This window comes from Ctenopharyngodon idella, chromosome 2 (assembly GCF_019924925.1).
Source record: "Ctenopharyngodon idella isolate HZGC_01 chromosome 2, HZGC01, whole genome shotgun sequence".
Taxonomy (NCBI): Eukaryota; Metazoa; Chordata; class Actinopteri; order Cypriniformes; family Xenocyprididae; genus Ctenopharyngodon; species Ctenopharyngodon idella.
In genome coordinates, this window is record NC_067221.1 from 3,578,944 (window position 1) to 3,591,027 (window position 12,084).

Genomic DNA, 12,084 nt, shown 5'->3' on the forward strand with positions numbered 1-12,084 from the left:
ATCTTCTTATATTTATGTTGTTTTATTTTTTGTAAAGTGCTTTTGTAAAGTCATACTTTTGTTATAACATAACAGGCATATTGTTTTGAACTGCTTTTACAATGGTTACTATTAATAGTGTAATAGTTTTTTGGTGAATTGTATTAAAACCAGACCAAAAATCCTAATAATCAAAATAAATCATAATAATTAATGTAATAATATATATATATATATATATATATATATATAAGAAAAAAAAAAATCAACATTCAAAAATGTATTGTCCCCATTTTTTAATCAGATAATAACAAATGAGATTTCTGCAATATTTGGCCACTCAAATAAGAAATGTCCCTGGTTTCCATTTTATTTATGATGGATGGATGTTGATGGAGACACTTTCTTCAGCTCATACTCATTGATCCCATTTACTGCCATTATAAAGCTCGGATGTGTCAGGATATTTATTAATATTTCTTTGATTATGTTCATCAGAAAGAAGAAAGTCATATTCACCTAGGATGGCTTGAGGGTGAGTAAAGCTTGGGCTAATTTTCATTTGAAAGTGAACTAATCCTTTAAAACCATTTCTGAATCTTTCTTCAGATGGAGATGCAGCGCTACAAATGATGTGACTTGTGCCCTGTTGACTTAAAATAAATTAAACAGTAAATACAGTATAATGATACTAACTGTAGTTTCTCCAGCTTGAATTGTGGGTTCATCAGTAGATCACTGAGGTTTTTCACTCCAGAGTCTCCTAGTTCATTCCAGCTCAGGTTCAGCTCTCTCAGGTGTGACGGGTTTGATTTCAGAGCTGAAGTCAGGATGACACACTGTTTCTCTGTAATACTGCATCTATTCAGACTGAAGACAGAAAGAGAAAAGACAATGACTCAGATCTATGATGATCAACTAACATGTTTATCTTCATCCAGCAGACTTTTGCTGACAAATAAACAGGGATATCCAGGTGCAGGTAACATGGAGAAAGACGACACATTGTTCATTTAAATATACTACGACATTTTAACAATACAAAGGTTGAAATCATCAATCTATTTATGTTAGTTTACACATTCATTTCATATCATCTTTAAGGTTGTTTCGTGTCAATGTCACTCTTGGTTTGATCACTGGGACAAATGTGTTTATGTCGGTTGTTTTCAGACACATTGTCGACTCACTAACACTTTACAATAATCTTTCATTTGTTCACATTAACTACATTAGTTAACATGAACCAATGATGGACAATACTAGTACAGCATTTAATAACCTTAATGTAAATTTTAACATTTACTAATACAGTTTTAAATACAAAAGTTTTCTGTTAACATTAGTTAATCCACTGTGAACGAACATGAACAATGAATAATTGTATAAACGAACATTAACAGATTAAGGAATGAAAGTATTTCCTGAAGCAGAAGACAATCAAACAAGTTTTGGAAAAGGTTCATCTGCTTTAGTGCTGCACCGTGAGGCAGTGTCACGTCTGTTCTGGGTTTAGTTTAGTTTATGTTTTCATGTCTTTTATTTTGTATAATTCTCACAGTCTTGCTCCTCATGTGATCTTGTCATGTGCTCCCCCTGTTCATGTGTCATGTTCTGATTGGTTCCTTGTTTCATGTGTCACGTTTTCATTGGTTCATTGTGTTCAGGTGTTTCTTGTTTGTTCATTAGTGTCTGTGTGTATATATAGCCCTCATGTTATCATTGTCTTTAGTCTGGCTTTGTTCCCTGTAACTGCTGTTGGTGAGGTTTATGTTCATGTATCTTAGTTTCCAAGTGTTTTTTTGTTATTTTAATTTTTGTTTACATTTATTTGAATAAAGTAGTGGTGGCGAGATGAAGGTTCATGAAGCTTTGAAGCTTTCCAGCCAGATGTGTTGAAAAGTGGTTCATAATAATTAAATTATTAGTTAAATATTTAAAGCTTGATGTCACATTTACATTGTGTGTTTTTAATTTCCTGTTTAATTATATTACTTTACATTGTTGTGGCTCTGTGTGACACTGAGAAAAAAAAACTGCTCCGACTGAAATACGTGAGGAAATATTATTATCAGCTTCAGTAACGTTACAATTAAAAGTAATGTAATATTTTAAATAAATGAACAATACTCACGTCAGTGTTTTGAGTCGACAGTGTTTATCCTGCAGTAGAGCAGCGATCTGATTCACTCGTGTGTCTCCTAGTTCATGTTCACTCAGATTCAGCTCTCTCAGGAGTAACGGGTTTTTAGCCACAACTCTCTCCACATACTGACAGGCTTCATCTGCAGCAGCACTCAAAAACCTGCAGAAGAGACAATTCAGTTCTCAACTAAATGTCTGTTGCATTACAAACATGATTGATAAGATAAAAAACTCAATTATTGTACTAAAGACAAGCTCTAGTTAGTTATTTAGATGTAACACTTTTCTTTGAACATTTAAATACACAAATAAATGAAGAGTTCATTTGCAAAAACAGTTAACTCCATTTTTATTAATTCTCACAAATCATGTTTTTTTATTGTGCATTCCAAGTAATATCAATCAGACTGCAGTTGGGTTGTTTTGATTAGGTAATAAAAACTCCAAAAAATACAGATAAATTAAAAAATTAAAGTTCATTGAAAGTATGTTTTTTATATTTATTAAAAGTTTGTTTTTTAGCAAAAGCAGATAACTCCACATTTCATGTTTCAGAGTTAAACAAAACCAAGTAATTGCATTTAAAACACACTCAAACACACGTGTGCACACTAACAGATCGAGACACACACACACGGACAACCAAGGGTTCATCATGTAAGACGTGTATGGTGTACAAGGTCTTACAGGAGTCGAAATTATAAATCCTCGATCACTTTTAGTCAGCTTTGACAAAACTTCCCTCAGCTAGCGCGTCTTTCTGAAGTCACTAGAAGCCTTGTCACCTGACCTGAATACTGTGCGCTGATTCGCTAAAACGGACTTATCGGTTTCTGTACACAAACAACAAGGGCGCTTGTCGGTTTCTGCTGTAAAACGTGAACTCGCGATGCCTGACAGTGGACAATACCGGCTTTTCTGACCAAACGGATTTAGGGTACAGAACGTGCTATATGTGGAGAATAACGCACAGCAGTTAGTTCTTTTTTTTTTTAAAGTGGCGTTTATCGTTTTTTGCAAATGAACACTTCAAATATATAAATACTTGAAAATGAAGTCTAATAGAGTTATTTAAAAGAAACTCGGGCGACACTCAGTCCTAAAGCAAACTCATAAGAACAGAAACGTCCCACAGAGCAGAAGGGCAAAAGCTCACTAGATCATGATTTTCAGTATGAATACAGAGTGTGAAATTAAGGCCTCAAGATCTTTCTGGCTTTTAAGCAGGAGGAGTGAGAAACATCAGCAGAGAAAACTGGCTTGTGAAACTACATGTTTGTGAACATCTGGAGACTCATAGACCTGCTGTAGAGATACGGTGAATCTGGGCTTGATGGAAAACAATTGTGTTCAGAAAACAATTTGATTAAAAGGTTATCTACAATTTTTAATGAGAAGTGTGCACAAAAACAAAATTATGCATGTTAATTGTCGAGGTATACCATACTCCAGAATAGCACATATACTGACCCATAATGTCTATTTGACCTGTAGCTTGAACCACAACTAAACTGTGTTGACGGTTATCATCATCATGTCAGAACCTGCAGCATCTGATCTGATCTTGATCATTTTGATGCAACAAATTGTCCAGCTTATTGTATAACTAAAATAATATATTTGTTATGAATATTTAGCCTGCATATTTTGTTAGCTTGCATTTTTTTCTTAATTATGTTTATTATTTCATCCCGTCTCACCTCAGTGTCTTCAGTTGACAGTTTGGATCCTGTAGTAAATCACTGAGCTCCTTCATTCCTGATTGTCCAGGATCATTTCCTGTGAGATCCAGCTCTATCAGGTGTGAAGGGTTTGATCTCAGAGCTGAAGCCAGAGCTTTATAACCTTCTTCTGTTACACTGCAGTTAGAGAGTCTAGAACAGGAATGAAAACATCCAGCTGATTAATCAGTTAAACCTGAACAATAGAAATCCTCAAAGTGAATTTTATTTTGTTCTTTGAACAAATGTATTTAAAGTTAATTGCAAAAACTGAATATATATAACTTAGTTAATAATAATATATATAAATACATAATTTAGCAAAAGTAAAATTGAAAAAAGAGGAAAAATTGGCCTGGTTTAAATTTTTCATTTTTGCATTTGCATTGTATGGTCTGAAAACTGAACTGTGAAGCGTTACACGGACCTTTCTCAGTGGCTTTGGCACATTTCTCAGATCAGAACTGAAATTTTCAAAACTACTTGTTCAACCTCCACATCATCTAGTCACTTGTACATCATAAAAGCAGTTTCTCGTTCTTTTGAACAAATTGCAAATGCTTTGGTACATTCATGCAACTGATTATGTACAATTGTCTGCTATTTCCTACATTATCAATTGCTAATGTCATGTTGCTCAAAATGTAATATATGGTTCTCTGTTGAACAGTCTTACCCCTCAAAACATCTAGTCATTAGTTCATCGCACAAGTCATTAATGCAAAATGGTTGACCTAGTTATCACAATGTGTCAAGTATATTATTAGACTTTTGTAAATGTGTCCTGAATTGATGAATTTTGCAGGTGAATCCTGAATTTCACTAATGTATTCAGGGGAATGTAAAGCATTAGATCAACCAATGACCCAACCAGTTCTCTAAAGCAGCTAAAAGATGCATGTCATGAATCTTCAACTGGAAAGCATATATAGACAGAGCACAACACAAGAGTTACAATTTCTGATAATGGAAGAACATCATGGAAACAAACAGGGTCAACAGCTGGAAAGAAGAAGAGGAGTAAGGATGTGTGGTAGAAGGGTAGAGAGGCAAAACAGAGGAAGAGGTAGATAAAGCAAAGGGCGTAGGCACGTTTCTAGTGAAATAAGGACCACTATTGTAAACAATGTTCTCAATCATGACCTTATACAATGGCTTATGAAGGTCTAAAGGTGCAGCTGAACGTTTGGAGAAAAACCTTTTCCTCAATCATTCAAGCATTTCATAGACATATCAGGTATGTATTTCAGCAATGTGCACTGCACACTAATGTGGTATGCGAGCTATAATCTTAATATTACAGTAGCATTTTTACACTTACAGTAGCACATTACACTTGCTTTACACGTACAGTATAGTAGGCTAAATGAACTTTATACAGATACATACTATATACATGAATACATATATACAGTGTATGTATATAGTCTTGTCTTTTTTATCACAAGGACATTTTACAGTGATTTGTTGACAGACCAACAGTAAATACAAAACTGTGAATCCTGTCCAGTCTTTTGCAATCAATCTCCCATATACAGTAATGTGTCCATTTGTACTGTTAAAATTGATATATGCCATACAGACAAAGTGCAGTCTTGGGCAGTTTCAATCACTGTCATAAAAACTAGCCATAGTTTACAGATGAAATATTCATCACTGTTATATTGACAACATGGCTAAGCATTTTGACTATCTTGTTCGAGAACAATGACACAAGGACTTGTCATTCTGACAGCACTGATATGTTCACTGACATAAATACTTGCTTTTGAAAGATGAACTAAGGATTTTGAGCAAGTTACAGGCTTTTGCAGGTAATCCAGTTTGTTGTGCTGTTTGTACAAATTGTTTCTAGAAATGAACATACTGTTTTGCAAATTGTAAGGATGATTCGAGAAATGTGCCAAAGCAACTGAGAAAAACTGTAATATGTTAGACATCAACATCACTTTCAGTGTTTCAATTATCTAAAACTGTAGAGCTGTGAAAGTCTTTGATCTGAATGATCCACAACATGAGAAAAATGAGAAAATTAAAGTTTGGGAATGACCTAATTAAAGTCCAGACTTCAACTCATTGTGAGATATTGACTATAAAATGTTTTAGTTTAAACTGTTAAAGTGATTTTAAGCATTTTGATTCTTGTATGTGAAGAATGTTACTGACCTCAATCTCTCCAGTTTACAGTGTGAAACCTTCAGTACGTCACATAAGAGCTTCACTCCTGTGTTTCCTAGTTCATTCCCGCTCAGGTTCAGCTCTCTCAGGTGTGACGGGTTTGATTTCAGAGCTGAAGTCAGGATGACACACTGTTTCTCTGTAAAACTGCATTCATACAGACTGAAGACAGAAAGAGAAAATGACTCAAATCCATGTTCAGTTCATGTGTGAGTTAAATGAATCATGAATAAATGTCATACAGTCACTAATAAACCAGCAAAAACATGGAAACTTAATGATAGAAACGAACAAACCAAGACAGGAGCATTTGAGGATACTAGTTACAATCCAAGTCTGGATCCGTCCTCACTCCCAAAAATAAGTGAATTTATCACTCTAGATTAATATAAAATTGTGTTTTATCTCTCCTACATGTTACATGGTATTCTGGGTGGTTGCTAGAGTGTTGCTATTTGGTTGTTAGGGTATTCTGGGGGTTTGCTATGAGATAGATAGATAGATAGATAGATAGACAGATAGATAGATAGATAGATAGATAGATAGATAGATAGATAGATTAAATGAGTTTGAATGAGTTTCAATGGATTAGAAATAGTTCACAGAATGTCAGTTTAATTGAGTCTAATGGGCTTCAGTGTGTTTAAATGTGAATTTTGTCAGTTGGAGTTTGAACAGTCGTGGATCATCTGAACATTCCATCAGTGAAAGTCAATGGGATTTTTCCGAGTTTTAATAGTCATTTTTAGGAAAACCGTAAGTCCGATCAGTTAGAAAAGATAAAGCACACTAAGTCAGAACAGTCTGAAGGTTTGAGCCGAATTTGGTAGTTCTAGCTTTAAAGCTCCAGGAGGAGTTAAAGTCAGAAATGTTAGTCTCAGAAAAATAAGTTTAAACAGCATTTCAGTAAAGCTGGGCACACATTTAACGACTAGCTAAAACATCCTAAGACTGAGCTCAACACACAGCGATTGTTTCCTGCGACTGAAGCAGATTTAAATACTTACACACGGAATCTGAACACCGACTGTAATCGCCGACTGAACGCAACTGGCTCTGACTGGACGCGTTTGAGCGCGATCAGTCATAAGTATCAATTTACATTCATAATCGGCCTTACAATCGTTAAAGTCGGCATGAAATCAAAATTGACAACTCTTATTTTTTTATGGAATATTGTAGTATTTATTATCAATAATTTATCCGTGCACTTCATTATTTTTTTTAAAATTCATGTGCCCTCGTAATCTTTAATCAAAAACATTAACCTGCTCTCCCCCTCAAAACGACTCATTGTCTCTTCCTGTCACATGCTATAATGGCGGACACACACCGTCAGTCAGTCTCTCTCTCGCTGTTTAGTGCCGTTGATCGTCCTCGTCATCCTCAATAAATGAGGTTCTTACAGTAATGTGAGGGTGCTCGCAGTGAGTCCGGTGGAGAGAAATTCCCAAACAGGCATTCAGATCTGCCTCTATTTTATTAGCAACACCCAACTTCCAACGATCCAATCAATTCCCGAAGTAAGAAATCAAGTACCGCCCTCTCATTTCAGATGCCGTTTCACTCAGATAGACGTCACAGTAGAGAAGAAAAGACAATCGCAACTTCCGCTTCATGCCGACTTTAAGTGTGTCCCCGGCTTAAGTTGGCTTTTCCAAGCCCAAGCTTTACTCACCCTCAAGCCATCCTAGGTGAATATGACTTTCTTCTTTCTGATGAACATAATCAAAGAAATATTAATAAATATCCTGACGCATCCGAGCTTTATAATGGCAGTGAACGGGATCAATGAGTATAAGCTGAAGATCCACATCCATCCATAATAAAAAACTCCACACAGCTTACAGCTCGTTCAAAACAACCCGCAAATGCATTGCAAAAAAGCCCGACCAACCAGGTTGGATGGATGTGGATGGAGACACTTTCTTCAGCTCATACTCATTGATCCCGTTCACTGCCATTATAAAGCTCAGATGTGTCAGGATAAAAAGTGAAAGTCATATTCACCTAGGATGGCTTGAGGGTGAGTAAAGCTTGAGCTAATTTTCATTTGAAAGTGAACTAATCCTTTAAATAAAACCATTTCTGAATCTTTCTTCAGATGGAGATGCAGCGCTACAAATGATGTGACTTGTGCCCTGTTGACTTAAAATAAATTAAACGGTAAATACAGTATAATGATACTAACTGTAGTTTCTCCAGCTTGAATTGTGGGTTCATCAGTAGATCACTGAGGTTTTTCACTCCAGAGTTTCCTAGTTTATTCCAGCTCAGGTCCAGCTCTCTCAGGTGTGACGGGTTTGATTTCAGAGCTGAAGTCAGGATGAGACACTGTTTCTCTGTAATTCTGCATCCATACAGACTGAAGACAGAAAGAGAAAAGACAATGACTCAGATCTATGATGATCAACTAACATGTTTAGCTTCATCCAGCAGACTTTTGCTGACAAATAAACAGGGATATCCAGGTGCAGGTAACATGGAGAAAGACGACACATTGTTCATTTAAATATACTACGACATTGTAACAATACAAAGGTTGAAATCATCAATCTATTAATGTTAGTTTACACATTCATTTCATCTCATCTTTAAGGTTGTTTCGTGTCAATGTCACTCTTGGTTTGATCACTGGGACAAATGTGTTTATGTCGGTTGTTTTCAGACACATTGTCGACTCACTAACACTTTACAATAATCTTTCATTTGTTCACATTAACTACATTAGTTAACATGAACCAATGATGGACAATACTAGTACAGCATTTAATAACATTAATGTAAGTTTCAACATTTACTAATACAGTTTTAAATACAAAAGTTTTCTGTTAACATTAGTTAATCCACTGTGAACGAACATGAACAATGAATAATTGTATAAACGAACATTAACAGATTAAGGAATGAAAGTATTTCCTGAAGCAGAAGACAATCAAACAAGTTTTGGAAAAGGTTCATCTGCTTTAGTGCTGCACCGTGAGGCAGTGTCACGTCTGTTCTGGGTTTAGTTTAGTTTATGTTTTCATGTCTTTTATTTTGTATAATTCTCACAGTCTTACTCCTCATGTGATCTTGTCATGTGCTCCCCCTGTTCATGTGTCATGTTCTGATTGGTTCCTTGTTTCATGTGTCACGTTTTTATTGGTTCATTGTGTTCAGGTGTTTCTTGTTTGTTCATTAGTGTCTGTGTGTATATATAGCCCTCATGTTATCATTGTCTTTAGTCTGTCTTTGTTCCCTGTAACTGCTGTTGGTGAGGTTTATGTTCATGTTTCTTAGTCAAGTCTTTATTCAAAGAAATGTGAACAAAAATTAAAATAACAAATAAAGTAGTGGTTGCAAGATGACGCTTCAGAGACACATGATGATCAATGGAAAAATGGTGCAGGAAGTTTAGTTTGACAGCACCAAAATGTGTGTTACATGGTTCATGATACATTAACATACACAAATAAATAAATAAATAATTAGTTCTGTGAAGTATTTATGTTCAGTGTTGTTTTATAAATTTTCATAGTTTTGTAACTGGGCAATGCTGTTGTTGAACATATGAGAAAAAACAAAGTTTTTTGAACCGGATAAAAAGGTGAAAGTGATTAAGGTGGACTGGACAGAGAGAAGTGGAAGTGCTTGTGTAACACGAGAGGGAAAAAACACATTGTTCCGCCAAAAATGAACACCTTCTCGAAGCTCTTCACTCAAACGAGGCTTCGAACGTCACCGGTGACGTCATTTCACTAAAACAATACAAGCCTCGATACGGAGCTCCGGCGGGAAGATCCTGATGTTCCCGACACAAGCTTCGAAGCCTCGATATCAGGAGTAACATCACTAGAATAAAGCTGCACTTGTGTTCAGACAACTTGCCTTCGGTGGATCTTATTACAGGCAGATTCTGATCACAGATTTCTAAAATGCACTTGTTCAAAAGTTACAGTAAATGCTGCACCAAAATTAGACATTTTACATTTTGTGAAATACAAACATTAAACTGAAAGCAGTTATGAACAGTTCTGATGTCACAAAAAACATTGTTTCACACCAGCAATCAGTAAACATGATCACATTCAGCAGTCGTGTTCAAAAAGAGCATCAATATATACACACTTATATTTAATTTACACAGAATTAACCTGTGAAAGTTAGGAAAGACATCTCTGTGTTTATAGAGCAGCTGTTTTTTCAATCTATCACTTATTTGAAGAGTTTTCTAAGCTCTGGAAGAAAACCATTGATCTCCCTCTACAGTAACTGAAATAATTAAATTATTAATTAAATATTTAAAGCTTGATGTCACATTTAAATTGTGTTTTTAATTTCCTGTTTAATTGTATTTCTTTACATTGTTGTGGCTCTGTGTGACACTGAGAAAAAAAAACTGCTCTGACTGAAATATGTGAGGAAATATTAGTCATATTACATTTAAAAGTAATGTAATGTTTTAAATAAATGAACAATACTCACATCAGTGTGTTGAGTTGACAGTGTTTATCCTGCAGTAGAGCAGCGATCTGATTCACTCGTGTGTCTCCTAGTTCATGTTCACTCAGATTCAGCTCTCTCAGGAGTAACGGGTTTTTACCCACAACTCTCTCCACATACTGACAGGCTTCATCTGCAGCAGCACTCAAAAACCTGCAGAAGAGTCAATTCAGTTCTCAACTAAATGTCTGTTGCATTACAAACATGATTGATAAGATAAAAAAACTCAATTATTGTACTAAAGACAAGCTCTAGTTAGTTATTTAGATGTAACACTTTTCTTTGAACATTTAAATACACAAATAAATGAAGAGTTCATTTGCAAAAACAGTTAACTCCATTTTTATTAATTCTCACAAATCATGTTTTTTTATTGTGCATTCCAAGTAATATCAATCAGACTGCAGTTGGGTTGTTTTGATTAAGTAATAATAACTCCAAAAAATAGAGGTAAATTAAAAAATTTAAGTTCATTGAAAGTATGTTTTTTTATATTTATTAAAAGTTTGTTCTTTAGCAAAAGCAGATTTAACTCCACATTTCATGTTTCAGAGTTAAACAAAACCAAATGATTGCATTTAAAACACACTCAAACACACGTGTGCACACAAACGCGCACACTAACAAATTGACACACACACACACAAACACACACGCGCATCCACACACACACACACAGGGTGCGAACTACGGGGGAGCTAGGGGGAGCTCGGCTCCCCTTAATAAGACATGGGCTCCCCTGAAAACGTGATTTGTGAAATTTTGGGGGATCTCAAAAAATATTGACAATGTGTCATTTTGACATGCAATTTCAGTTTTGTGTAATGTGATCATTGTGGATTATTATGTGTAAAATTGCAAAAATATCATTCATTCATGCATGATGGCGATTTAAACCTAATTCACTTCAATTAAGAAAATACATGCCATTCTTGTCATGAGCATCAAGGTGTGGGGGCGCTGCGGTGCAAATTCCACTCATGTTTAGTATATGTTAACTCAAAGATTCGTAGAAAAAATATAAACATTGGAGTTTGTGGTCGATTCTATGTTAAGGTAAGGCATGTTATTCTGTGTGGCTGGGTTGTTATAGGTCTGCGTGACTCTCGACGTCTTAGGCCTAATTGAATGGAGGAATTTTGGTATTCTTCTGTAGCCTGACGAAAACTTTAACCGTTGCTCATGTGAACTCAAAGACAGCCTGATGCTTTGTTTATAGACTATTTGTGGGTGGCTGTTTGTTGTTTCACCTATCAATTTGCGTCGATAAAGTATAATAGGGTAAATCCTGAATTGTGATTTGTCCTATATAGTGCTTGCATAAAGCAAGTGGTGCATACACTTGTAGCTGTTATGTATTTTTGTAAGTCATTCCCTGCGTTCCATTCGGAAGGGCTCATGCCCTAACCCCTTCAAAGGGTTTACCCTCCGGAGTGAGAGCTTCGAAGGGATGAAGGGTGTAGGGGTCAAAAAAACTCTTTTTTTGGAACGCACTTCTGCGTCATCTTAACGAGACAATCAAGGAGGCGCCATTCATTTTTTTTCCTCATGGTGTACTCTTTGTATTAATAAGCAT

General features: G+C 35.6%; 2 protein-coding genes across 3 annotated transcripts in view; both read right to left on the minus strand.

The window, feature by feature from the left end:
• The window catches only part of LOC127522225 (uncharacterized), an 884,749-nt gene that overhangs the window by 718,603 nt on the left and 154,062 nt on the right, over positions 1 to 12,084 (minus strand). Inside the window, exons 30-32 of the mRNA XM_051911962.1 lie at positions 3,825 to 3,998; positions 2,114 to 2,284; positions 676 to 849 (exon numbers count right to left, since the gene is read on the minus strand). Coding sequence (XP_051767922.1) covers positions 676 to 849; positions 2,114 to 2,284; positions 3,825 to 3,998 — 519 coding nt within the window. The remainder of the gene's footprint in view (positions 1 to 675; positions 850 to 2,113; positions 2,285 to 3,824; positions 3,999 to 12,084) is intronic.
• LOC127522286 (NLR family CARD domain-containing protein 3-like) overlaps positions 1 to 12,084 on the minus strand; it is a 94,130-nt gene that overhangs the window by 24,781 nt on the left and 57,265 nt on the right. The gene's annotated exons all lie outside the window — the stretch shown is intronic.